The sequence below is a fragment of the Phoxinus phoxinus genome, assembly GCF_949152265.1.
Source record: "Phoxinus phoxinus genome assembly, chromosome: 3".
In the NCBI taxonomy this organism is placed as follows: Eukaryota; Metazoa; Chordata; class Actinopteri; order Cypriniformes; family Leuciscidae; genus Phoxinus; species Phoxinus phoxinus.
This window is the reverse complement of record NC_136878.1, coordinates 24,396,949-24,421,306: the sequence shown is the minus strand read 5'-3', so window position 1 is coordinate 24,421,306 and position 24,358 is coordinate 24,396,949. Positions and strand designations below refer to the sequence as shown.

Sequence of the window (24,358 nt, the reverse complement as noted above, 5' to 3'; positions counted from 1 at the left end):
ATTTCCTGTGCAGTTGCTCTAGTGCACTGATGGTGTTAATTTCCTGCCATACACAGAGGTATTTTGAGGTTCTGTCGTGTATTTGCGTCCTGTGGTCCAAGCTTTCGGAGTGTCTCCTCTGATGTGGATATTATCAGTGTGTTGTTGTTAGAAGTACTCATAAATCCACTGTTCCACCAGTACAGATGCTCCATCGGCGCCTCTGAGGATATTCTGTAACAAGACGCTGCCTGCGTGAGCGTCTGTGCTGCAGCTGCACGCGTCGCATCTACGCAAATTACGGTGTGGTTGTGGGACGTTTACGCCAATGACAAATAAACTTGGGGAATATTTGTTTTAATAAACCAGACAACACTTATAGAGATAATATATTTATGGAATGTTTCTCTAAACGGACCACATTTCTATATGCGCCAGAACGGGCATGTAAAATGTAGCCTCATGCGCACTATGGATTCTTTCAGGAGATCATTCTCGGGGCTTTACGGTAATTTTGGCCTCTCAAGTTTGTCTACGTTGAATGCTACAGCAGCAAACCTACTACGCCTTGGGAGTTGTGATGGGGGAAAAGTTATCCAGAAGTTTGAGTATAACTTGGAAATAACAACACACGAATCTACAAAGAGCAAAGCAAACACTTAATCACGACAGTTTCCTTGTTGGTGAGTAATGTTTAATAAAGTCTTGATTAGAAAGAGGTAACGTTAACGTTAATACGATCACCGTGCATCGGAAAATGTGGCTTCACACACATTTTCAACAGTGTTGTAAAATATAATTCTTACGCTTGAACTTACAGTCTGTGAAACCCTTTATTGTTATAAATCTCATACGATGGTATAAAGTAACTATTTAAATAGGTTTTAGAGTTTCGTTTTATTTGGCGAGCGAAGGGTGTCTAAAACACAGGACAGGAATGTTAATGGTCACGATATGAAGAAGGTCATTGAAGCATAAATTAAAAATGGACTGTCACCAAAACAAGTGAGCTGCCTGCCTAATCTAGACAGCATTTGTTGCACCGTAAACGGGTGATGCTCACGGCCACGGGCTACACTTTTCATTCCCACATCCTCTTCTTGACCGTTGAAGGATTTAGTGGGCAGCCTCATCCGGGTTGCCAGGATAAAGCAGGTTTGGAGAGATTTTTGAAGAGGAAATTGTGTCTGGGATAGTGTGTGTGCACTGCTCACGGGACAGAAGAAGATACGAGAATGAAGATCAGTCATAATAATCGCATTCCTGTCAGGTCCTTGGGAAATCAAGTATTTTAATATTAGCTTGATTTTGATTTACATAATAATTATGTATATGCATACATAATACACAATTTTACAGACTAAAAGGTTTAGTTCACCCAAAAATGAACATTCTGTCACTCACCCATGTCGTACCTGAAGCTCAAACAAAACAAAACGTGCGCATAACTCGAGAATGAACCTCATTGGTTCCCGCACAAGTGAGCATGCTTGAGCTTCCATTCACCATAATTCATGTGTGAGTTGATGAATGTTAATAAATAAATACAAGCCTACATTTAATCTGTTCATTAAAGGGATCGTGTCTCTTCGGAAATTTTGGACTAAACCGCTCAATTCGTTTTGCAATCTCTTTATGATCTTTTTGTAGCATCAAAGTGGTAGTAGTAGCATTGCTGTCAATCAGGGGACAAATCTCTCAGATTTCATTAAAATATCTTGCTTTGTATTCTTAAGACAAACGAAAGTAGCCTACGGGTTTGGAACAACATGAGTGTGAGTAATTAATGACAGATTTGTTTTAATGTTTTGTTGATCCATTCCAAGTATATAATTAATTGGGGTTGTAAGCAGCTTGAGCTGTTATCAGACAATTGCTCTTCAGGAAATCACATATTATTGAGTCATGGGCACAGTTCCTTCTAATAAGTTATTTGTAGCTGTGGTTTTCATGTCTAAGCAAACGAGTGTCACATTTGGAAATCAGAGGCAAACAGCTGCAATATAGGCCTATCTCGAGAGAGAAGTACAGTGTCAAATCATTTTACTCATGCATGGTTTTATGATCGGTTTTATCTGCTATTTTTTATACGTTTATGATTTGTTTAACATCTCCCTCCCTTTCTCCCAGCTCCTCCAGTTTACTTTAACTTCTCTCTCTCCCACTGTGTCTAGTGTTTCACCTGGAGCCTGGTTGCCTGGCAACAGTGGGCCAGTCAGCCAGTGCAACACCTTCTAATAGACCTTATTCAGAGCAGCGCCATGACAGGTATGAAAGTGAGCCTGTGAGGGATAGACTTACCGTGTTTACAATGGCATCCGCTGTAAAAAGCTGTGCAAGCTCCTCACTCATCATTTTCCACAGCTCATGGTGTCTGGAGTTTTTTTCGTCTGCTGAAATTTCTTTTTGACTGCAGAACATTCCAAAAACACATTAAATAACAGTACAACAACCCACTGAAGAGATGCATGTCTATCCCTCACAGCCTTGCTTTCATTTCTGTTAAAAAGATGGCGCTGCTGTGAATAAGGTATACTATACCCACTCTTGGTATAGCCTACTCTGTTCTCTTCCTTTTTGACTTAAAATATTTGAATTTATAATAGGCTACCATTCAAAAGTTTGGAGGGAAATTTGTTTTTGAAAGAAGAGTTTACTTAGTTTACTGTAAAAATACAGTAAAATAAGTTTTATTACAATTTGAAAAAAACAAACAAATTTAAATTGATTTTTTAAATGTAATTTATTCCTGTGATGGCAAAGCTAAAAATATATTCAGCAGCCGTTATTCTAGTCTTCCGTGTCACATACAGTAATTCTTCAGAAATCATTCTAATTTGCTGATTTAGTGCGCAATAAACATTTTTCCTAATATTTTTAACGTTGAAAACAGTTGATAACTAGAAAGTTTAAAAGAAATATTAATATTTTACAACAATTTAAAGTTTAATTTAGATCAATTTAACCAATAGAATTAATTTATTTTAAAACAAAATGTTTGTCAGTTGTGTGAGTGATTATGTAAGAGTAATATCCAGTGTCGTTACAGAACCTCAGATACATGGTAATATTATTACTACCTAAGGTATCTTACTCGGCTTTGTTTATTACTTACAACAGCACTATTTCACAGCCCGTTCCTGGAGATTCCCCAAAATGTCATGGATTTCTCGCTCGACAGACATGCCTATTTCAAGTGTTGAAATCTCTGCTAATGCACTGCTGAGTTGTATCAGGTTTGATTAGGGAGAGAAATATCCAAAATGTGTGCTTTTGATGTGCCTTTAGGAACAGTGTTGGGAACCAATTCCTGTGTCAGAATATTCCTACTTCCAAGTAGTATGTCCAAATTTATAGTATTCATAAAATAGCAGGTGAAAAGTCGGATGACTTGCTACTTCCGGCGAGATTCTGAAGTGCACATCTGATGGACACTTTAAGCCACGTAGAGGAGTTGTGAATGGCAGTGAAGGGACACAACTGACCCTGTAAGTCACATGACAGTGAAAGCATGGCGGGTGTTGTTCATCCGAATTTCAATTATACTGCACACATTCATACTAAATAGAGCATAGTTTTTTAATGGTCGCAAAGCAAATGTAGCGCTGTACAGTAGGCAGTTTTGGACGCAGTGACTGTACTACATGATTTTAGAAGTAAAGTCCACTGTCTGTCAAATCAGCTGAAATCAATCAGTTACAAATTTTTTCACTTTTTTAATTTTATTTGTCTACTCTCAACCCAAAAATCATTTATATCTTATGATAGGTTAGTGAGTCATCTGTGCCGCAGCTGGAGTGCAGTTTCTTTTATTGCTAGAATGTTGTGCTCTTTTGTTTAGTGGCAAAGTTGCTTTAGAAATACAACGCAGTTCAGCCGAAAGACCATCTGGATTGAGTCCAACAGCCACAAGCGCTTTAGCTTTTTTGTCCTAGTTATTTTTACTTGTTCTTAAATGAATACAGATTATGTGGTAATAACATTGTGCAGACAAATCCTGCGCCTGTTAATATAAAATGCATGCACAGTAATAACAATAATTAATGTTTTAATCATACATCTTTTCATACATATTATGCTATGCGGCTTAAGTTGCTTTACAATTAAATTGCATACAAACTGTCAAAATATGAAACGTGCTTATATATAAAACAGCAAATAAAAGAACTAAACAATAAAAGGAGAATAATACATCACAGAAGAAATACATAGAAGATTATGGCAGTATTGGTTTCAAATAATATAACAAAAAGCCTGTAGAAGATATAATGTGTTGATATAGCTGGTATAAATGGTTATTCATATGAATGGTTATTCAGGCAACCTGCTATTAAACATGTGAACTTTGTGTTTGAAGCCAAGATCTCTATCCATCTCTCTTTAGCCCTCTGGTGCTGCTCGTGTGGCGGTCAAAAATAAATCAAATGAATGTACTATATTTTAGTTCGATAATGTTTTTTTGTTTTTTTTAGGGGATTTTAAGGTACTAAATTATATTTATGGAATAGTTATCCATTTCTTACCTGTCAATAACTTTTTAAGCATAGATGTGAAAATGAAATTTGCTACTTAAACTCTCCTAAATCTTGAATGCTAAGTTTTGGGAGTTCATTTTTTGTCCACTTCTGCAAAATGGACTTCAGGGTTGGAGATGGACTAAAATGAGCTCCCAAAACTTACTGCCAGATTCTGTAAGGTGAATTCTTCAAACAGTGCACAAGAGGATGTGGTGCTGGTCCAAGAGTCACTCTCAATCTGTCTGTCTATAAAGCCTAAAAAAACATCTTCATGTATTTTATTACACTTCAGCTTGTGATTGTTATTAAGTGGGGGTCATTTTTTAGGATTCTTTACTGACACCTTGCACTTCTGGAGACTCCAGATATGTTGCAGTTCTGGAAAATGGTGGCTCTGGAGACTATGGTTCTTGATGGTTTCACACTTAATTCTTCACCTTAATTATTAATTAATTTGCCGTTAACCTGTCTTTTTCTTCTCCACCTGTTTTTTGTCTGGCCCTGCTGACCAAATGAGCATTTCACTGTCCAATGGTCATGCCTTAACTGCAATTTCTAGTATTGCATCCTTCTAGTGGGCATTTCATCGTTTTATTTTGACTTTTCAGTCTGAGTTAAATCTCTTTTTTTGGCTTATTTTATCTGTAAAAGAAAACGTGCCTAATAATTATGCACACCTGAATATAAGGCGTTTCTCATTTCCAGCCTTCATGAACAATTAGCTATATATCACTTACTATTAAATACATAATGAATAGTAGGTATTGAGATTAATGTGGTTTGGAATTGGTAAAATGTGCCTAAAAAAGAAAAATATGATCAGAAAATCAATGTGCCTAATAATTCTGCACGCACTGTAGTGTCTAGTTGTATGTCATGTTAAAGGGATAGTTCACTTTAAAATGAAAATTTTTAAATGAAAATTCTTCTGCTGAACACAAAGGAAGATATTTTGAATTTGAAGAATGTCAGTAACCAAACAGTTTACTGGTCCCATTGACTTCCATAGTAGGACATTTTTTTTTACTATGGAAGTCAATGGGACCAGTAAACTGTTTGGTTACCGACATTCTTCAAATTCAAAATATCTTCCTTTGTGTTCAGCAGGAGAAAGAAATTCATACAGGTTTGAAACAACTTGAGTGTGAGTACGGTAAATGATGACAGAATTTTCATTTTAAAGTGAACTATCCCTTTAACGTTTGCATTTTGAAAAACTATGTTGGAAAAAAAAGTGAATTTGCTCTTTTTCTTTTTTTCTCTGTGTCCGTGGGTGTTCGTTTTTTGGTGTGTTTGCACAGGTGCGTCGTGGTCCAGAAGCCTTATGGCTAGTCCTGAGACAAATGCAGCTCAAAGGTGGCGAAAATGTGTGGACACCGTGCTGTGCGACCTTACTGAGGATCAGCTGAAATCTATAAAAAACAACAGTGGTGAGACAAATCTCATACAATAGTGTTTATTAACAGATCACGAAGTTTGAAACCTGCCTGTTACTCTCAAGTACATCCAAAAGACCATGATCGTGTAGTTCATGTGTTTTTACTTTGAGCTTGAATATGCACCAGTTGTGCACACAGTTTTCATTGGCCTTTTAGCTTGTTCATTGCTTGCTCATAGCTATGATCACCATGTAAATTGTTTGCATACCTTTGCTGTCTGTCCACACCCTGATGGACAAATTCAAGTTTTTAGTCCGTTTTAATAGTTTAGACATTTAACATTAACCATTTATCAGTTTTAAATGGGCAGCAGAATTCTGCTCTACAAAGAGCACAATATATATTTTTATATACATATATTTGTCAGAAGAACAAACAAGTTTACCTTTTATATTTGCAGTTACAGTGTCATGTACCAAGAACACAGAAGGTTTTCTTTTTTTTTTGAACACTGTGTTTATTATTTTTGATTATACAAGACATATAATGGAGAACCACTTTTCCAATTCGTCCTTATTTTCCCCACCCCAACCATAGAGCACATCTCACTCTTCTCCCTTATAGAAATACACAACAGTCTCAAACAAGAATCAGTCTAATTGCAAAACAGTTATTGCACGGTACCCAAAAAACAAATATACATTACTGTACTTTACACATAAAAGTTACATTTTCCAGCTAAAACAAAAAACACACTAATACATAGTTAGACCTCCTGTAATAAATGACCAATACAGAAGGTTTTCTGATATAGACAATCAAGACTTTGACAATGACAATGTGAGAACATTTTATAGAAACAAGGTCTCAGATGTGATACATAATTCCAGTGCTCAGTTTGTCATCGCAACTAAGGAATTTTTAGGGGACAGACAATTTCTCAGTGTTTATTACAGAATAAAAACTGTCATTAGTTATTTGCTAAAGAACTCAGTTAACATTCAGACTTCTTTTCAATCACTGTTTTGTTTCTAAGGACAAAAGATTATTTATGCCACATCTACATGTCAGTCACGTTGTAAGAACAGGTATTAAAGTTTTACAATGGGGTTGTTGTACTTCCTTGTGAAAAAATTGTGAATCATGTTGAATGCAGAGAGAGAGGATTGACTGGCTTCACAACTGTTTTCTCTCGTTCACATACTTCTAGAAGGATTGTGTTCTTAAGCACAACACTGAAACTCAGTGAGTGTGATCCTTGACCTCTGGTGATAAAACACTGTTGATACTGAGGCCTGTCACGGTGGCTGTTCTTCAAAACACAACGAGGAGGAACGGAGGGGCCAAAGTCTGGGATTCAATTCTAATTCAAACCTGAAAATTAACAAAGAATTATTATGCTGTAAAATAAATCGTTTTTAAGATTCTGCGCTATTTCTAGGTCACTAATCAAACAAGGAAATCTGTGACATTGATCATGTGACTCTTTGTACTGATGGTCAGATGTTCCCATTGAAGTACAAGATGCTCTTTGGATCATTTTAAATCATACCAGTGTTGTAGTCTAGACCAGCTCATTCGAGTCCGAATCAAGACCGAGTCCACAACAAGGCCAAGACCATTTAAATCTGACCTTTAAATCTGAGTCCGAGAGCATCTTTTATGGCCATGGTCTTGTTATGAAATTGGGAGCATGTGGACTCAGTCTTGACTCTCTTTCGGTCTTGACCTTAACTCAAACCTCGAGTAAGCTGGTCTCGACTACAACACTGGGTTCATGCATCTTGCATCGCAATAGTGGCTTTATTCTTGTCTTTCTGTGTCTCTCTATCAGAGGAGCGTGACTTTTTCGTTGTACATCATCTAGCAGACCTGAAGGAGGGAGCCATTCCTCCTCTCATTAATGGCACACCTATCACCTGCAAAGTGGAAAACATGGAGCGATACACTACCCGCTCCAAGGTACGTTTGTGAGTTTTTACTTAACAGTGTATTGTTGCGTTATAGCTGACAGTCTAAATATCTTGTTTGTAGGTAAATGTGTGCACTTTGTACACAGTCCGTCTGACACATGGTGAGTTCACGTGGACGGTGAAAAAAAAGTATAAGCACTTCCAGGAGCTCCACAGAGACCTGTACAAACACAAAGTGTTGCTACAGTTCTTGCCTCTTGGGAGGTAAGCACACACACACACACACATATACACACACATGCAAATTCACAACGCTTCATTTGTTTGGCCAGGAGTTTTTGACCTTGTGTTTTCCTTTCATTTTGCTTGTGATTTGAATTAGATTTGCCATTCAGAGACAACAGCTGGCAGGTTTGACGGAGGACATGCCGACTTTACACGGGACCGATAGAATCAGGAGAACGTCTAGCAAACCGGTACATATGTACTAAAGCAAAGCATCATTTCCCCCCTAAAAGTTGCACACCCTACGTGTTGTTCAATGTGTTTATATTTGTGTTTTCCAGAAATATCTAGAGGAATATTTAAACAACTTGCTAGAAAACACCTTCTACAGGAACTTTCATGGGCTGGTGAGAAGCATACTGTACATACTGTAAATACGTATAATTACCCTACCCCTAAAAGAAAGACTTTACATTTTTAGAATTAAAAATAAACTTAATTTAAAAAAAACTACGTTTTTAACTGATATTCATATACCATTTGAATACTTTTCTACTTTACATACTACTGACAGTTATCCGTCCTTCAGTATTGGGTCTACTGAATAATAAAAAATAATGCATATGTTTTCATTGTTGAAATTGAATAATTATTTCGTTATTGTGCCAAAAAGGTGTATTAAACACTTTTTTGGATGTTGGCTATTGGACAACATAATATAATATGATAATATTGGTTGATCTGCAATGATTCTTAAGGATATCTTGGATGTCTCCAAAAATACTTTTTGACAGATTTAGCTCAATTCTGGAGACAATTTTGTATTCTTAGTGTATCCGAGTTGATCCCCTCACACACACAATTACAAAGTTACAGAGGATTTTGGTTGCATACTAAAGAGTGTGTGTATATCATGCTCTCAGTTAGACTTCCTGGCAATCAGTCCGCTGTCCTTCATCAGAGACCTTGGACCCAAAGGCCTGTGAGTACACACTGTGTGTGTTTTCTTCTTTTGTGATTTTAGTACTATTCCATAGTTGCTTACATATATTCCTGCAACTGTTTTTGTTTGTTTATTTGTTTGTCTCAGAGAAGGCTATATTCTGAAACGGTCCGGGGGTCACCGCATCCAGGGGCTCAACTGTATCGGACACCATCAGATCTGCTTCCGCTGGTCCCGTCGCTGGCTTGTGGTGAAGGATTCGTTTCTCCTGTACATGTCCAGGTGAGTTCACTACAAAACAAATAAACCCACATGTGAATGAATACCGGTTACCTCACATTGCTTCATGCTATTTTAGTTTGCTTCAAGTTACAACATAAATATTTTTCATTCATTGTCCTTCAGCATGAGTCATATTTACCAGAACCCTTTATTGTCATGTGGCAAACCTCTAATTTTACCCTCAGAAAACACTGATTACCACATCCAGCAGAGAGACGCTACATCCAGCATGTTTCATCTATGCAATATTATAAAATGTAGGGTGGAAAGGATTGTCTCTCAAAACAAATATTGATCCCTCTCAGCCTGCAGCTTACTTCCTGCTTCAAAATCACAGAAGGTTATAGAAAGTTTAAAGCTGTAGTTAAGATGATATTGGAGTTAGTACTTGGATTAGAATCCTATCAAACAGGTTCTTCCCTTTACTATATCAGTTAGAGGTCATCGGTGTTGTTGTGTCATTAACCAGAACAGACACTAGGTCTAGGACTATCACAAGTGTGCATATCTCTAATAGAATTATAGATACATTTGCACAAGTCAGGAGTGTCACATTTAACCACTCGGTTACACAGCACTGAATGCCTCTTTCAGTATTTTAACAGCATTTTAAAACACTGCAGGAAAGACATTTTCAGGAAATGAAATGCCTCATAGTTTTTACTTTTACTTTTGTAACTAGAGCCTGCTTAAGTTAATTGCAGTAACCATGCATTATGTCTGTATGCCAAACAATTCTAGTAAACAGAACCGTTTCCTTGAAATCAGAGGTGAAACTTTGCCCAGCCCTTTATTGTGGGCTAGTAAAAGTGCTCGAAGTGGGCTGGTATACAGTACAGGCCCTTTTATATTTTAATCTGTAGCGTACTATCACTTTTTCTTGCGTATCCGCACTTCTACCATGTTGCCGGTACTCTGACCGCCCCATCATAAAATATATTGGCCAGAGACTGACAACCTTAGGGGCTTTTCAATGTCGTGTTTGTTTACATATCTTTATAAAGGGCACTCAGAGGTGTTGTCTCTGTGGCGGGGTGTGGACCTCCTCATCAGTTGTTTATGTTTGACATATACAGTATACATTATTAGCACTATATATAAAAAACTTTCTTCCACTGTTTTACGACTTCTCCACCTCTCATAATTACTATCATGTACTATTATTTTTAAAGTTTTTGAAAGAGGTCTCTTATACTCACCAAGGCTCCATTTATTTGATCAGAAATACAGTAAAAATATTGTTGAATATTATTAAAATGTATTTTAATATATTTTATAATATATATTTTATATAATTTTTTCCAGTAATGGTAAAGCTGAATTTTCAGCATCATTACTCCAGTCTTCAGTGTCACATAATCCTTCAGAAATCATTCTAATTTGCTGATTTGCTGCTCAAGAAACATTTCTTATGATTAATGTCCAAAGAAGTACATTTATTTGAAATAGAAATCTTTTGTAACACAATTATCTCTACTATCACTTTTGATCATTTTAATGTATCCTTGCTGAAGAGTCTTAATTACGTACTGACCCCAGACTTGTGAACGGTAGTGTATAATCAATGTGAACCTGACAAAATGATTTTGTTCTTTATATTGTTTTTGAAATCATATATTTATACGTTTTATTCTGTGTATAAAATGCTGCTGGAGTTTGCTCTGAATAGACTCTGCATTTGTTATTGTTTGTTACAATACTCATATTTAATGTGGATTAATATTTAATGTTACATTCTAAATAATGACTAATGTTTTTGTAATTGATTTTTGTTGTTGTCGTTTTCTATCATGGCTGTGTATGAGCAGAGATCCAGGCAATGTGTCGTTTGTACTGCTTTATGACCCTGAGCTGAAGGTGTTGGTTGGACGTGTTTACACTGATACTAAGTATGGCGTCTGCATCGAGAACTTCAGCAGGTAAAACAGTGGAGACCAACATCAGGAAGTCTTCCCACTACTGATATAGACAGTTTTACAGAGGCATGTGTAGCCACAGCTGGTGTGTGTGTGTTTGTTTTGTAGGAAGCTGGTGATTAAGTGCAGTAGCTACAGGCAGGCCCAGTGGTGGAGTCATGAGATTCGTCGTCTCTCTGAGCGCTGTGATTTCCTCCAGACCCATCGCTTTGAAGGCTTTGCCCCACCCAGGCCGGACACCCTCACAAAGTGGTGTGTGCATATACAGTACATAATATGTCCTTGGATGTACTTCTGTTCAAAGTACATTGATTGATTGATTGACTAGTTAGATAATGAAGTGGGTATTGAGTGAATTACTTACTGCTTGATTGACAGGTATGTTAACGGGAATGGCTATTTCTCTGACCTGGCTGATGCTCTGGAACAGGCCAAGGAGGAGATCTTCATCACTGATTGGTGGTAAGTGTGCTACCACACACACACACACACACACACACACGTACAGTAGATGGCCTGAAAGCGTCAGTTGCTCCATTTGAAATGACATACTGTCAGTGTATGTACAGCACTCCATTTGATGAAAAAGGGCCTATTTTTTGACCGTGTGTGGTATATACAATCCAGACATACTGCTTTCACCATGTTGGCATTATGTGACCCACGATATTGCTTGCATCACCGTTCTTTAACGAATAAAGAGGATTATTCCTCTTCCTATTATGTTCTTTGAAACACAGGTCATCTAAGTATTTTAACCTATGGACATAATACTCATGTGACTTACTGCTTTTCATATGCTAAAAACTTCCATTCAGTGGTTTGGGATCAGCAGGTTTAAACTTTTATTTAGCAAGGACACATTAAATAGATCAAATGTGACAGTAAAGCCATTTTTTATGTTACAAAAGATTTGTATTTTAAATAAATGTTGTTGTTTTCTAAATTTCTATTCATCAAAGAAACTTTTGGGGGAAAAAAAAAACTTTTCAGGGTTTCCACAAAAAAACAGCACAAAGATAAAACTAAGAAATGTTTCTTGAGCAACAGATCAGCATATCAGAATGATTTCTGAAGCATGACACTGAAGACTGGAGTAATGATGCTGAAAATTCTGATTTTCCATCACAAGAATAAATATAGTATATAATACAGACTTGGTGAGCTTAAGAGACCTCTTTTTAAAAAATGAACACATTTTACAAACTCCAATTTTTTGAACCATAGTTAACTTGGGAAGTAGGCATTTTCGGATGCTGGGAATATCTGAGATTCAGTTGTACAATATTGTGTTGTCATTGTTGAATGTTGTGTTGTATGTTGTCATGATTTGAAAGTGATATGAAGACATTTGAGTTTTCTCTCTGCAGGCTCAGTCCAGAGGTTTTCCTCAAACGTCCAGCTACAGGAACATACTGGCGCCTGGACAAGATTCTCAAACGCAAAGCAGTATGGGGAAAAACTGTTTTACATTATTTATTCCTTTATACATTTCATAAGTGTTTAAATATGTTGATTGCCATAAAATTTAACATTACACGTGTGTGTTTTTTAGGAACAGGGAGTGAAGGTGTGTGTGTTGTTGTATAAGGAGGTGGAACTGGCTCTGGGTATCAATAGCGGCTACAGCAAGAGAACACTAATGAACATGCACCCCAATATTAAGGTTTGATTTACTACACACATCTGCTCATACTGCTGTCCTCTTCTCCCTCCCAATTTTGTCATTCTTTCATATCATGACAGCTGTCTTATTGTGTTCTTTTTTTACATAGATGATTCATTCTATATTTCTTTTGCCCTAGGTGATGCGTCACCCTGATCATGTTTCCTCAGTTGTGTTCCTCTGGGCCCATCATGAGAAAATGGTTGCCATCGACCAATCAGTGGCCTTCGTAGGTGGGTTGGATCTTGCGTTTGGGAGGTGGGATGACAGCGACTATAGGCTGAGTGATCTGGAACCCCCAAAACCAGCCAATCATGCAGAGGCAGGCCCGGAGGTACAGTTGTGACCAGTAGATATGATGATATCCTTAAATGATCCCGTACTCTTTAATTTCTGTCTTTTAACTTCACTCTCCCTCTTCCTGACTCAGTCTGATACTGTGGATGGCTCTGCAGTTCCTCTGATAGTATCTGCGTCAGAGTGTGAGGATGAAGTCGATCTGAGCTGTAATGCCCTCTTGTGGCTGGGAAAAGATTACAGCAACTTTATCAAGAGAGATTGGACACAGCTGGATCAGCCCTATCAAGGTACACAGTCCAATGTAGACTTACATTACTACTTACATCATTGTTTTTCTTTTTTTAATAACCCATCTAACACTTGCATATCTTTTTATAAAAACAGCATCAGTTTTTAACTAAAACCTTAAGGGTGCTCCGATCAGGGTTTTTGGGGCCAATTACAGATCACTGGAAGCAGTATTGGTTGATCCGATCACTGAAATAAATAACACTTCATGATAAATAGAAGGCTTCAAATAGACCCACTGAGGTTATTTAGCTATTCTTAACTACAATTTATTTTTAAGTATAATAAAAATGAAGAGATAAGAAAATATCACAAATTGACAACTCTTTTATTTACTGGTAAATAACATGTGCAGCATATTCCATATTCTCTCTTAGAGGTGATTTGGAAAAACTTCTGTGAAATTAAAATAAAAAACAGAACAGTCTTTATCAAGCAGAAAGTAATCAAATGCAAAACAACTGAATAGTCTTCACTGTATAAATTAAATATAGATTAATCCTACTAAATCTACTAAAGAGCGGTTGAGAGTGATTTTCTTTGTCTTTTCTTGTTTGATTAACATTAATGACAGATTGCAGGAATTAATATTCCTGCAATCTGTCATTAATGTTAATCAAACAAGTTTTTACACATGTGCACAATAGTCACATGTGTAACATGTGACTATTGTGCAAAAGTTAATTTATTTCAGTAATTCAACTTAAAAGGTGAAACTAATATATTATATAGACTCATTACATGCAAAGTGAGATATTTCAAGCCTTTACTTCTTCTTATTTTGATGATTATGGCTTACAGCTTATGAAAACCCCAAATTCAAAATTAGAATATTGTGAAATGGTTTTCATAAGATGTAAGCCATAATCATCATAATTAAACAAATAAAGGCTTGAAATATCTCACTTTGCATGTAATGAGTCTATATAATATATTAGTTTCACTTTTTAAGTTGAATTACTGAATTACTAAAAATTTTGAGTTTCAACTGTAGCTGATTTGAACGTTAAGTCTTGCTTTTAGGAAAGAACGAAAGTGCACCTCTGTGAAAGAAAAGAAATGTACTAAAATCACACAGCCCGAGTTTCTTTCTGTCATAGTGTAGGGTTGCTGTCGTCGCAATTTCTCCACTCTCCGCAAAGACGTTGCAGATGTATTGTCCTTTTCAGACACCTGGTAGAACTGCCAGACCGGTGAATGTAATTATTTGGTGCTCAAGTTTTCAAAGTTCAATGAAAACTGTTGTGCTGCTTAATATTTGTGTGGAAATCATAATACAGTTTTTTCAGGATTCTTTGATGAATAAAAAAAAAGTTCAAAAGGACAGAATTCTTCTTATGATTATCATTTGATGTTTATGCTTTGCAAGAACTAAGATAAGGGAATATTGAATGTGGGTATAGTCAGTAGAGTAGCTTCTGCTTTTCCCCCTCAGACAATGTTGACAGAACGCAGGTGCCACGCATCCCCTGGCGAGACCTGGGTGCGGTGCATCATGGGAAAGCAGCCAGAGATCTTGCACGACACTTCATCCAGCGCTGGAACTTCACTAAGGTCAGAAATCAAATTACTAATTTCAGTGATTGTTTTTGAATCTACATGCACTCTGGAAACTTCGATCGTTGCTTTATTCTTCTTATATTCTATTTGTCTTTTAAGATCTTTAAGAACAAGTACAAGGATGACTTCTACCCGTACCTCCTGCCGAAATCTCACTATACAGCAAATAAGCTGCCATTCACAATCCCTGGTGTCACAAAAGCCTCTGTACAGGTACATGTGTGTTCGGGCAGTTTTCCCTTCTCTTCCTCTTTCCCCCCTCATTTAATTTATTTTGTTTTTTGCCATCATCATCATTTATTTATGTCTGTTTCTCTTTCATACTGCCCTCTATTTTTCTCCCAGGTTCTTCGTTCTGTCGATCGCTGGTCCACTGGCACATGTGAACATTCAATCCTCAATGCCTATGTACATGTTATTGAGAACAGCGAGCATTACATTTATCTAGAGGTAAATCATTCTATGACCTTACCAAAAGCATTTACCTCTGACTCATAAGACTTCACGCACACACAGCTGAACAGACACTGTGTTCTGTTCACACACACAAAGTCTCAGTGTTGTGGAGTTGTTTACAGTGTTCTCTCCCACTAGGATCATGTGATTCTACTGCATTCAGCTGGCAACACACAATAGCCCTCTGCTCTTGCCTCATGCTCAGAAACAGGGTCCTAATGCGAGTCAGCTAAACTAGGAAGAATGTAACCACTATGCTTAAACTACATCCAGAGGAAATGTTTATGTCCATACCGAAATAATAATAAAAACGATATTAACAAGCATTGAAAGCCAAAACCTTTATATTTAAAAACTTTAAATTCATCAACAAACACTGGTGTTGTCCAGACTCAATTATGTACTACAATTTACTTTTGTATTTATTTAATATGGATATTAATAAATATTAATTATTTAAGATGGACATTAGAATTCTTAAGAAAAATATAATGCATTTTTTAATGAATTTATTCTTTTAATAAATTTGATTTAGGTATTTTATAAGAATGTTCCAATTATTATCTATTTTCTAAAGAAAACAATGTCAGGCTTAGTCATTTATAATTCTGTACTACACACATTTAATTAGTCTACTATTATGCTAGATTATATTAGTAAATTGAGGCTATCCTAAGTTTAAGAGTTTTTATGGGGATTTTTATAGGGATAGTTCATGCAGAAATGTAAATTCTGTCATCATTTACTAACCCTCATGTAATTTCCAACCTGTATGTCTTTCTTTCTTCTGCGGAACACTAAAGAAGATATTTTGAGAAATGTCTCAGTGTTTTGTTGTCCATACAATGGAAGTCAATGGTCACCGAAACGGTTTCGTTACCTACATACCGGTACTTCAAAATATCTTCTTTAGTGTTCTGCAGAAGAAAGAAACCCAAACAGGTTTGAAACGACATCAGGGTGAGACATCAGGGTGAGTTGGTCGATAGGTTTAAGTCACAGTTCATTACGCGTAGCACGGCGTTCGTGGCTCGACTGGTCGAGACTGTTTTCCAAAGATGGCTTCCACCCTGTATACGCGTAATGTACTGTCTTTATAAAGTATCTTCTTATTAAACTGTCTGTAGTACACATACAAAGTTCTCAATGCTTCGGTTTGCATGTAGGGACTCTCATTATGCTACCGTGTTAGTTTGAGGCTATTTTGAGCCTTGTTAGTGGTATTTACTAGCGATTTATTTTTACTTATTCGATGCGCCATATACTAGCGTTATAAGCTAATCTGTTTTTAGAGATAAAACTCTTTACATTCGATTATCATGAAAACACATCCCAGAGAACGGTCGACTCGGTAACCATGTGTTAACTACCCCCTAGGTAATTTTAATTTTGCGGCGGAATTGTCCTTTAACAATAGTCTTTAAAAAAAAACATGTATTTTTGGGAATATCTTTTGTTCATAAACATTTGTTTCTTAGGTAAGTCAATAGTGATCTTAAGGCTAATTCACACTACACCATCAGACCATTACCGACGATCGCCATTACAGTATGACATCTGTCTCAGACTTTCAATGGCTGGAAACAAGTGCTGGCCAACAGGGTGGTGTCTGTTGCTGTTGGTCGACATCTGTAGGTGCGGAGTGAATAAGCCATTACAGGGAGAATGTTACAGTAAGAATGTTTTGTGAATCTGGCTCCTGGTCGTTGGCTGTGAAACATTTAGTAAGGCAGCTTTAGTAGAAATAGAACTTTTGCAAAGATCACATGCTGCAGCCCACCATGTCCGTTTGATGCTCTTAGACAATCACATTATTTCAGTACCAGATGCCCAGAGTTTAGCAAACAAGTGAGACAAACAAACCCCTCTCTGTCCCTCTTCTTTTTTAGAATCAGTTCTTCATCAGCTGCTCAGATGAGAAGAATGTACACAACACCATCGGAGATGCTATTGTCAAACGGATCCTACGGGCTCACAGGTGTGTTACCTCTGTGAAAATAATACAAGTTCAGTCAAATAAAATGTACTCTGCAGTGTTTCTTATTAGCATGAAGTGTAAGCTTTGTTTGAATTGTTACAGTGAGGGGAAGAAGTACAGGGTGTTTGTTGTAATTCCCCTGCTGCCCGGCTTTGAGGGTGACATCAGTCAGGGAGGAGGAAACGCCATTCAGGCTATACTTCACTTCACCTACAGGTACACACACACACACACACTCCAGCCCATCCAAACATCTACATTAATACACACTCTCACCACCCAAAATATGCGATCGTGTTTTGCTAAGAGAACTTTTTCTGTGTGTAGAACGATTAATCGAGGAGAACACTCCATTCTTTCAAGATTAAAGGAACAGAGTAAGTATCTGGCAGAAACATATTTAGCTGTCTGTAATTCTGCCACTCAGGTAGAGTACATTTTTGGATACTGTCTTGTTCTCCATCTGTTACTTTCACATTTGTCTCTTTATTAGTGACTAAATGATTTAGTTTATCTGATGTTGTTGTTTTTTATCCATGCATTATAACATTCTACCCATTAACCAATCACACTAATGGTTTACCATTTATTGTTTTAATGACTGTCTCATCTTCTCATCAGTGCAGGACGAATGGACACAGTATATTTCTCTGTGTGGTTTGCGCACACACACTCAGCTCGGCCAATCCCCTGTTACAGAGCTCATCTATGTCCACAGCAAAGCCCTAATCGCTGACGACCGTTGCTACATCATAGGTGAGACTTTTGGCTTCAGATTAGTACAATAAGACACAAGAGGCTATGTCTGTGACTCAGGACACTGGTTCAAAGCCTTACCATTCAAAGATGGATGTAAGACAGATTTTTAAAGAAATTAAAACTTTTATTTAACAAGGACACATTAAATTGATACAAAGTGACAGCAAAGACATATATATATATATATATATATATATATATATATATATATATATATATATATATATATATATATATATATATATATTTATATATATATATATAAATAATCAAGGCATCAAATAATCTTGAAAAAAAATATCACGGTTAAAAATATTAAGCAGCACAACTGTTTTAAACTGTAATTAGAAGATGATAACCAGATAATAATGATATGAAAAGTTTCTTGAGCACCAAATCAGCATATTAGAATGATTTCTGAAGGATCATTGTGACACTGAAGAAAGTTATGATGCTGAAAATTCAGATTTCCATTCACGGGTATAAATTTAATTCAACAGTCATGTTAAATCATAATAATGTTTCACAAAATTACTGCTTTACTCTATTTTTGATCAAATAAATGCAGCCTTTGTGAACACAAGAGTCTTCTTTCAAAAACATTAAACTTTTGAAACCCCCCACAGACCCATAGTGGATAATGGTGAAAATGAATCATCATCAAAGCTCAACTTCGATCTCATGACCGTCTTTAAATAATTTCTATTTTATATAGGTTTAACAAAGCAAAATGTATAAAGTACCCCTGGGGTATTTGCACCTTGGGATGGGATTTGGGAATCGCTGACCCATGATACTTACTATTTGCATGAAAAAGCTCCAAAATCCACCTGTAAGTTCTTCAAAATGTCCTTCCTCTCCTGTTGTTCTCAGGGTCAGCCAACATCAATGACAGGAGCATGCTGGGCAGTCGTGACAGTGAGCTGGCAGTGCTGGTTGAGGATGAGGAAAGAGTTCCCTCAGTCATGAACGGAGAGGAGTACCAGGCTGGACCACTAGCACTCGCCTTACGAAAGGAGTGCTTCAGGTGTGTATACTTGTGTCCAAAGCAGCGACAGAGATGCACCAGAGCATGTATTTAAAGTTGACAAGCCTTCTGTGAAGAAGTCACCAACCAAAACAAATAATGTTCATCAAACTTACATCAGACTTACATCAGACTTACATCAGAGTCTTCTACAGTCATGGAAAAACCAGCTTGAAAAAGTCACGAAAATTTCCATAGTGCATGAAAATTTCTTTGGATACGATTTGCATGGAGCAAATCGTATTTTTCTAGCAGCACTGAATCTATAGCGCTGTTAGCCTGTGGCATTGTGAGTTATCAGTCTGAATCCAATGTGATTCAAGGCTGTGTACCAAAAAATAATGGCAAGAAAACGTGTCTTTCTATTGAGCTGTCATCGCAAACTGCAAGCAAGAACATATATGCACAGTGTAACAGTGTACACTACCATTTAAACTTAAAAAGGTGTGGGGTTGGTAAGATATTTTTATGTCTTTGAAAGAAGTCTGTTATGCTCACCAATTTGCTGGGTTTATTTAATTTAAAAATACAGTAGATATTGTGAAAAGCTGAATTTTCAGCAGCCATTACTTCAATCTTCAGTATGTCACATGATCCTTCAGAAATCATTTTAACATGATGATTTGGTTCATAATATTTTTTTTTAGAAACCATGATACATTCCATAGAAAAAGAAATCTTTTGTAAAATGTTCAATATCTTTACTGTCACGTTTGTAATGTAATGTGTCCTTGCTTAATAGAAGTATTAATGTCTAAAAGAAAAAAAAAATCTTATTGAGCCCAAACTTTTGAACGCTAGTGTAGTTAGATTCACAACAAATGAGTTTTATGAGCTAGCTAGATAATGAATCGTTCAAGACGAATCACAAACCATGATTTACTGATGTGAATCATTAAGAGGTACAAATATCTTCAAGACTAGCTGACCTTAATGACTGTGACAAATTAAAGCATTTAATTTATGCAATTTGTCACGATATGTCACGAAATGTCAAGCACAATTGATTGGAAATGAGTAACAGAGATACGAGTATGACATCATTAGTAGTCAATAATTATTAAGTATTTCAGCATTAATTATTAAGTCAATAATTAAGGTATTTCCATGAAATACCTTAAACGTAGTCATGATCCATCTCTTTTACATGAGAATGGTTCTGTAGCTATGATACTGTAGATCTCTGAAGCAGTGCAGTGAAGCACCTCGGCTTCCCATTTTGTCCAACTTCTCCCCTGTCTGTGTAGGAGTGTGTGAGTGAAAGAGAGAGGTGTGTGTGAGCAGAGCAATTTGTGTTGGCACGCTGCGTTCCATACTGCCAGCTACCAGAACATCTCTTGGTTGCCAAGGGAAACAGTGAGATGCTTCTAATGATGCGTGTGTCTGCAGCACCTTTCACTGCTAGCCTTGGGATGTGACCTCAAGTGATTGTGTTATTGTCCGTCTCTGGGTCTTATGATTTGATTGAATTATTCCACTTTAATCTCCTCACATAATAGTTTTCACAGTTCACATTTCTATTTGCTTTATGAGACTTTCCGCAGGCTTTCTACACCCCAAGGGTGCACTGTATCAGTCTAAATGAGTTTGTTGATATTTTCTTTTTTGATGTTGACTTGTCCCTAATATATGAAGTAAAATGCTCTGAAATTACATTTAGATATGATATGATTAAAAATTGAAAAAGGATGTAGACTGAGATTGTGCAACCTTTTTAGTCCTAGTTTGTTAAGAGTATTTGATTCAAAAGGAGTTTTCATTTTTAACTTTTGTTTGGTCCATGTAAGAATATATATATATATATATATATATATATATATATATATATATATATATATATATATATATATATTCTACATAATGCTTTGTTTTAAAGCGTTGCCTTGTGAAACATAATTAAAACAATAATGATACATTTACATGACAACGATGTACTAAAAGCGAAAGTTTTTGACGCTGTCAAAGCGATCCCTGTTCACACAGATCTGTGAAAACGACTGAAAATGCTCCATTATGCTGCCAGGCCAGTAGTTGACGATGTCACTTTGTAAAATAAAATAAAAAACAATCCGCCTATAGACTGAACATGTAATATGCATCACCGTTTTAACACATTTGCTTTTTTGTAGTTTACACGGAGACATTAATAGTATCGTTTTTAAAAAGTTGCACTTTAAACCCTGTTTTCATAAGTTTACTTTTTGTGGGGGGAAAACGCCATTGTTGTGTAAATGAATGGCCAAAATGCATTAAAAGTTTTCCGTTTTTAGTTGAAAATGGGGTTGTGTAAACGACCCCTGAGAATAAAGATGTAGAACATTAAACTAGCATCTTATTTTTTTGTTTATTTTTATTACAACAGAAATACAAGAGGTACTTATCCGCTTACTGCACATAGAAGGGCCTTTGAATGTCGTCTTGGAGAAAAGGGGGCCTTAGAGTAAAAAAAGTTGAGAACGACTGCTCTAAATACTATTAAACCAAACTAACTGTCTAAATTCACCCTTTACCTCCTCTCCTCAGTGTACTTCTCGGTGCAAAATCTGACCCAACTCTGGACATTGATGATCCAATCAGTGATCATTTCTTCAACAATGTTTGGAACAAAATCGCCCAAACCAATGCCGTCATCTATGAGAAGGTGAGGGACAGACCTTGTGTTCTGAATTTCTCCACACCCCCTCCATTCCATTTATGAATCTGATGTCTTTAACTAAAGGTTTTCATTAAAAGTCACTGTGCTGGGTTTGAACTGATACAAATGCATTGAATGCAAGTCTAAACTATGACAAAACCTGCAATTACTGTAATTTGCAGGTTGTGCAGTAGTCCTGCAGACAATAGCACCACTCCCATGCACTTCTATGCTATCATTACCCACATATTTACACTCACAATGCTAATCCCAGAGATCTCGTTGGTTGCATGTTCTAGTTATGGATTAGATTTCTGGAATCTTTGCACCTTAAAATCAAAGTTGGCCAGTGGATGTACTGCAGTACCTTTTCTTTCTTCACTGTGCAGGTCTTCCGATGTCTTCCACTGGACTCCATCCGTAACTTGCGTGATCTGCTGGGGCACGTGAACACGGAGAATCTCAGTCTTACTGACCCGGAGAAAGCCAGAGAAGAATTACAGGCCATCCAGGGCATTCTGGTCCATTTTCCGCTGCATTTCCTTTGTGAGGAGTACTTGCTCCCGTCATTTAAAAGCAAAGAAGGAATGGTTCCTATGGATGTGTGGACGTAGCAGGGACAAGCATCAAATAGTGTGAAGTGTGCCAGTGAAACACGATTTCAGAGTTTAAAATATCACACATCAGCTAACTAAGCTAAGCTGCTGCCACACTTTTTTGTCCATTTATGTTTGGACTAACGTAATGGTAGTAAATGTATGATTAGCTCTGAGCACTAACCCAAATACAGTGTAGAAACACATGCTGATCTTATATAAGAAGATACATGCGTTTATATTAGGAGAATCACATGGTGCAGATGCTAATTTTATGAAGATACAAAGAAATTACATCAATCTTCTCCCCAAATGCCCATTACGGCCACAGATGTCATGATCTGAGTATTTAAGATGGCCGAGGATGTAAAGTGCTGCATATTATCGAGGATAAAATGAGGAACAAGGAAAGGAAAAAAGAGAAAACAAGGCAAGAGAGAGAGAGAAATAGAGTATTTTTGATGACTGAGGAACAGAACGTACATTTATTGTTGTGAATGTGTGTGGGTGGGTAGCATTGCTTTACCTTCTCTTCCCTCTCTCTTTATTTCTTTCTTGCGTGCACTACACCTCTCAATGCAGTGGCAGCAAATCTGTCAGAACATTTGTGGTTGTTATGGTGACGGTTATAAAGAGCTGACTTGGTCTTGGCTGCTGAGAGAGCGATAGAGAGAACGAAAGAAAGAGAGAGAGAGGAAGATCGAGAAGAATCAGGAAAAAATAGACAAACCGTAAAAACAGGGATAACTGTGGGTGCTGGCGTACTTGGTAAGGGAAAATTATGTAATGTTTTTTGAAACAGGTAGGGGGGAGTGTTACGGAGCAGGGATCAGGTGGGGCATCAAACATGGTGAGATATTCAGGGGGAGTCTCTCAGCTCAACATTTATCACCCCCACCACCCCATCTCCATGACAACCAGAAGAAATTATTGTTATGTAATTATGTCAGCGGCCCAGAAGGTTCCACTTTGGGTTTTTTAAAGGGGGTGTCGACAGAGCAAGTGGAGAGCACACTGGAGACCAGAAAAGCAAAGCTAATTTTGTCAATGCCCCACTTTTTAAATGATTAGTAGCTAATCTGCCCATGTAACGCTGTAGAATGCTGTAGGTGACTTTAGCTGCACTAGACGAGAATGTTTTATGGTTTGACCACTGAAGACACAATCATTAATATACTGTAACATTCTAATCACATCAAGCAGTCAACTTTATGAACTGACAATTACCGGTATGCGTTTTTTTTTTTTTTAATCACTCAGTACCTGTTGTATCTGCTTTTGCACATTTTTATACTTTTTATGTATATACAATTGCTTTTATTTAGAAAGCATACTGAACTCACAGACTAATACTTAAATGAATCTTGGCTAACACTATGTGTTTTCACAACTTCTGGATGTCTACTATAGACAGCTAGGATAGACAGCAAATAGAATTTTCTTCAGATGTAAACGAGGTTGTGAAGGACAGACTTGCAGTCTTTACAACAGCATGCTTTCTATAAAGATCCTAGATCACATATCATTTTCAAAACTCACTTTCAAAACTGTTGTATGGTGTTTTTGGCTACGTTTGTGACATGTATTTTTTTGATTGATGACTATAAATGCAATATCATAGTTGTCTGTAAGCAATTGAGCAATCAATTATTTTTCCTTCATCTGTTCTCCATCTGAATAAATATACCATTCACTTCAGAGATGCTTTGTGTTTGTTGTTCACCAGATCATAAAACTCACAGTTAGGATCATTAATTGTAATAATTAAATGTAAAATAACACTATGTCCACTGTATAATTGTAATATAGATAAATCTTTGTTAAAGCTGTGTTTTGTTGTTTGATTAACATGACAGACAACAGCAGGTATTTATAGGTTACTGTCACTTAAAGACCCACTGATCGAGTACGCACGCACTGATCCAGTATAATGATACCC

General features: G+C 36.8%; 1 protein-coding gene across 1 annotated transcript; it reads left to right on the top strand.

The window, feature by feature from the left end:
- Positions 1 to 25: 25 nt before the first annotated feature.
- Positions 26 to 24,248, top strand: pld2 (phospholipase D2). The gene is made up of 25 exons (XM_079606518.1): positions 26 to 662; positions 5,798 to 5,926; positions 7,710 to 7,837; positions 7,910 to 8,052; positions 8,171 to 8,264; positions 8,355 to 8,420; positions 8,937 to 8,995; positions 9,104 to 9,238; positions 11,047 to 11,157; positions 11,263 to 11,406; positions 11,533 to 11,616; positions 12,525 to 12,603; positions 12,710 to 12,820; positions 12,960 to 13,154; positions 13,251 to 13,407; positions 14,844 to 14,962; positions 15,068 to 15,181; positions 15,314 to 15,418; positions 17,314 to 17,402; positions 17,505 to 17,618; positions 17,730 to 17,779; positions 18,024 to 18,158; positions 19,035 to 19,188; positions 21,712 to 21,829; positions 22,213 to 24,248. Exons 2-25 carry the CDS (start codon positions 5,821 to 5,823, stop codon positions 22,435 to 22,437), a joined length of 2,835 nt encoding a protein of 944 aa, XP_079462644.1. The 5' UTR covers positions 26 to 662; positions 5,798 to 5,820; the 3' UTR covers positions 22,438 to 24,248.
- The last annotated feature ends 110 nt before the right edge of the window (positions 24,249 to 24,358 follow it).

Coding starts and splice junctions, on each gene's coding strand:
- pld2 (XM_079606518.1), top strand. CDS start 5,821: ATGGCTAGTCCTGAGACAAATGCAGCTCAAAGGTGGCGAAAATGTGTG. Junction 11,617..12,524: donor ATCTTCATCACTGATTGGTG/GTAAGTGTGCTA, acceptor TTCTCTCTGCAG/GCTCAGTCCAGAGGTTTTCC. Junction 21,830..22,212: donor ATGCCGTCATCTATGAGAAG/GTGAGGGACAGA, acceptor TTCACTGTGCAG/GTCTTCCGATGTCTTCCACT.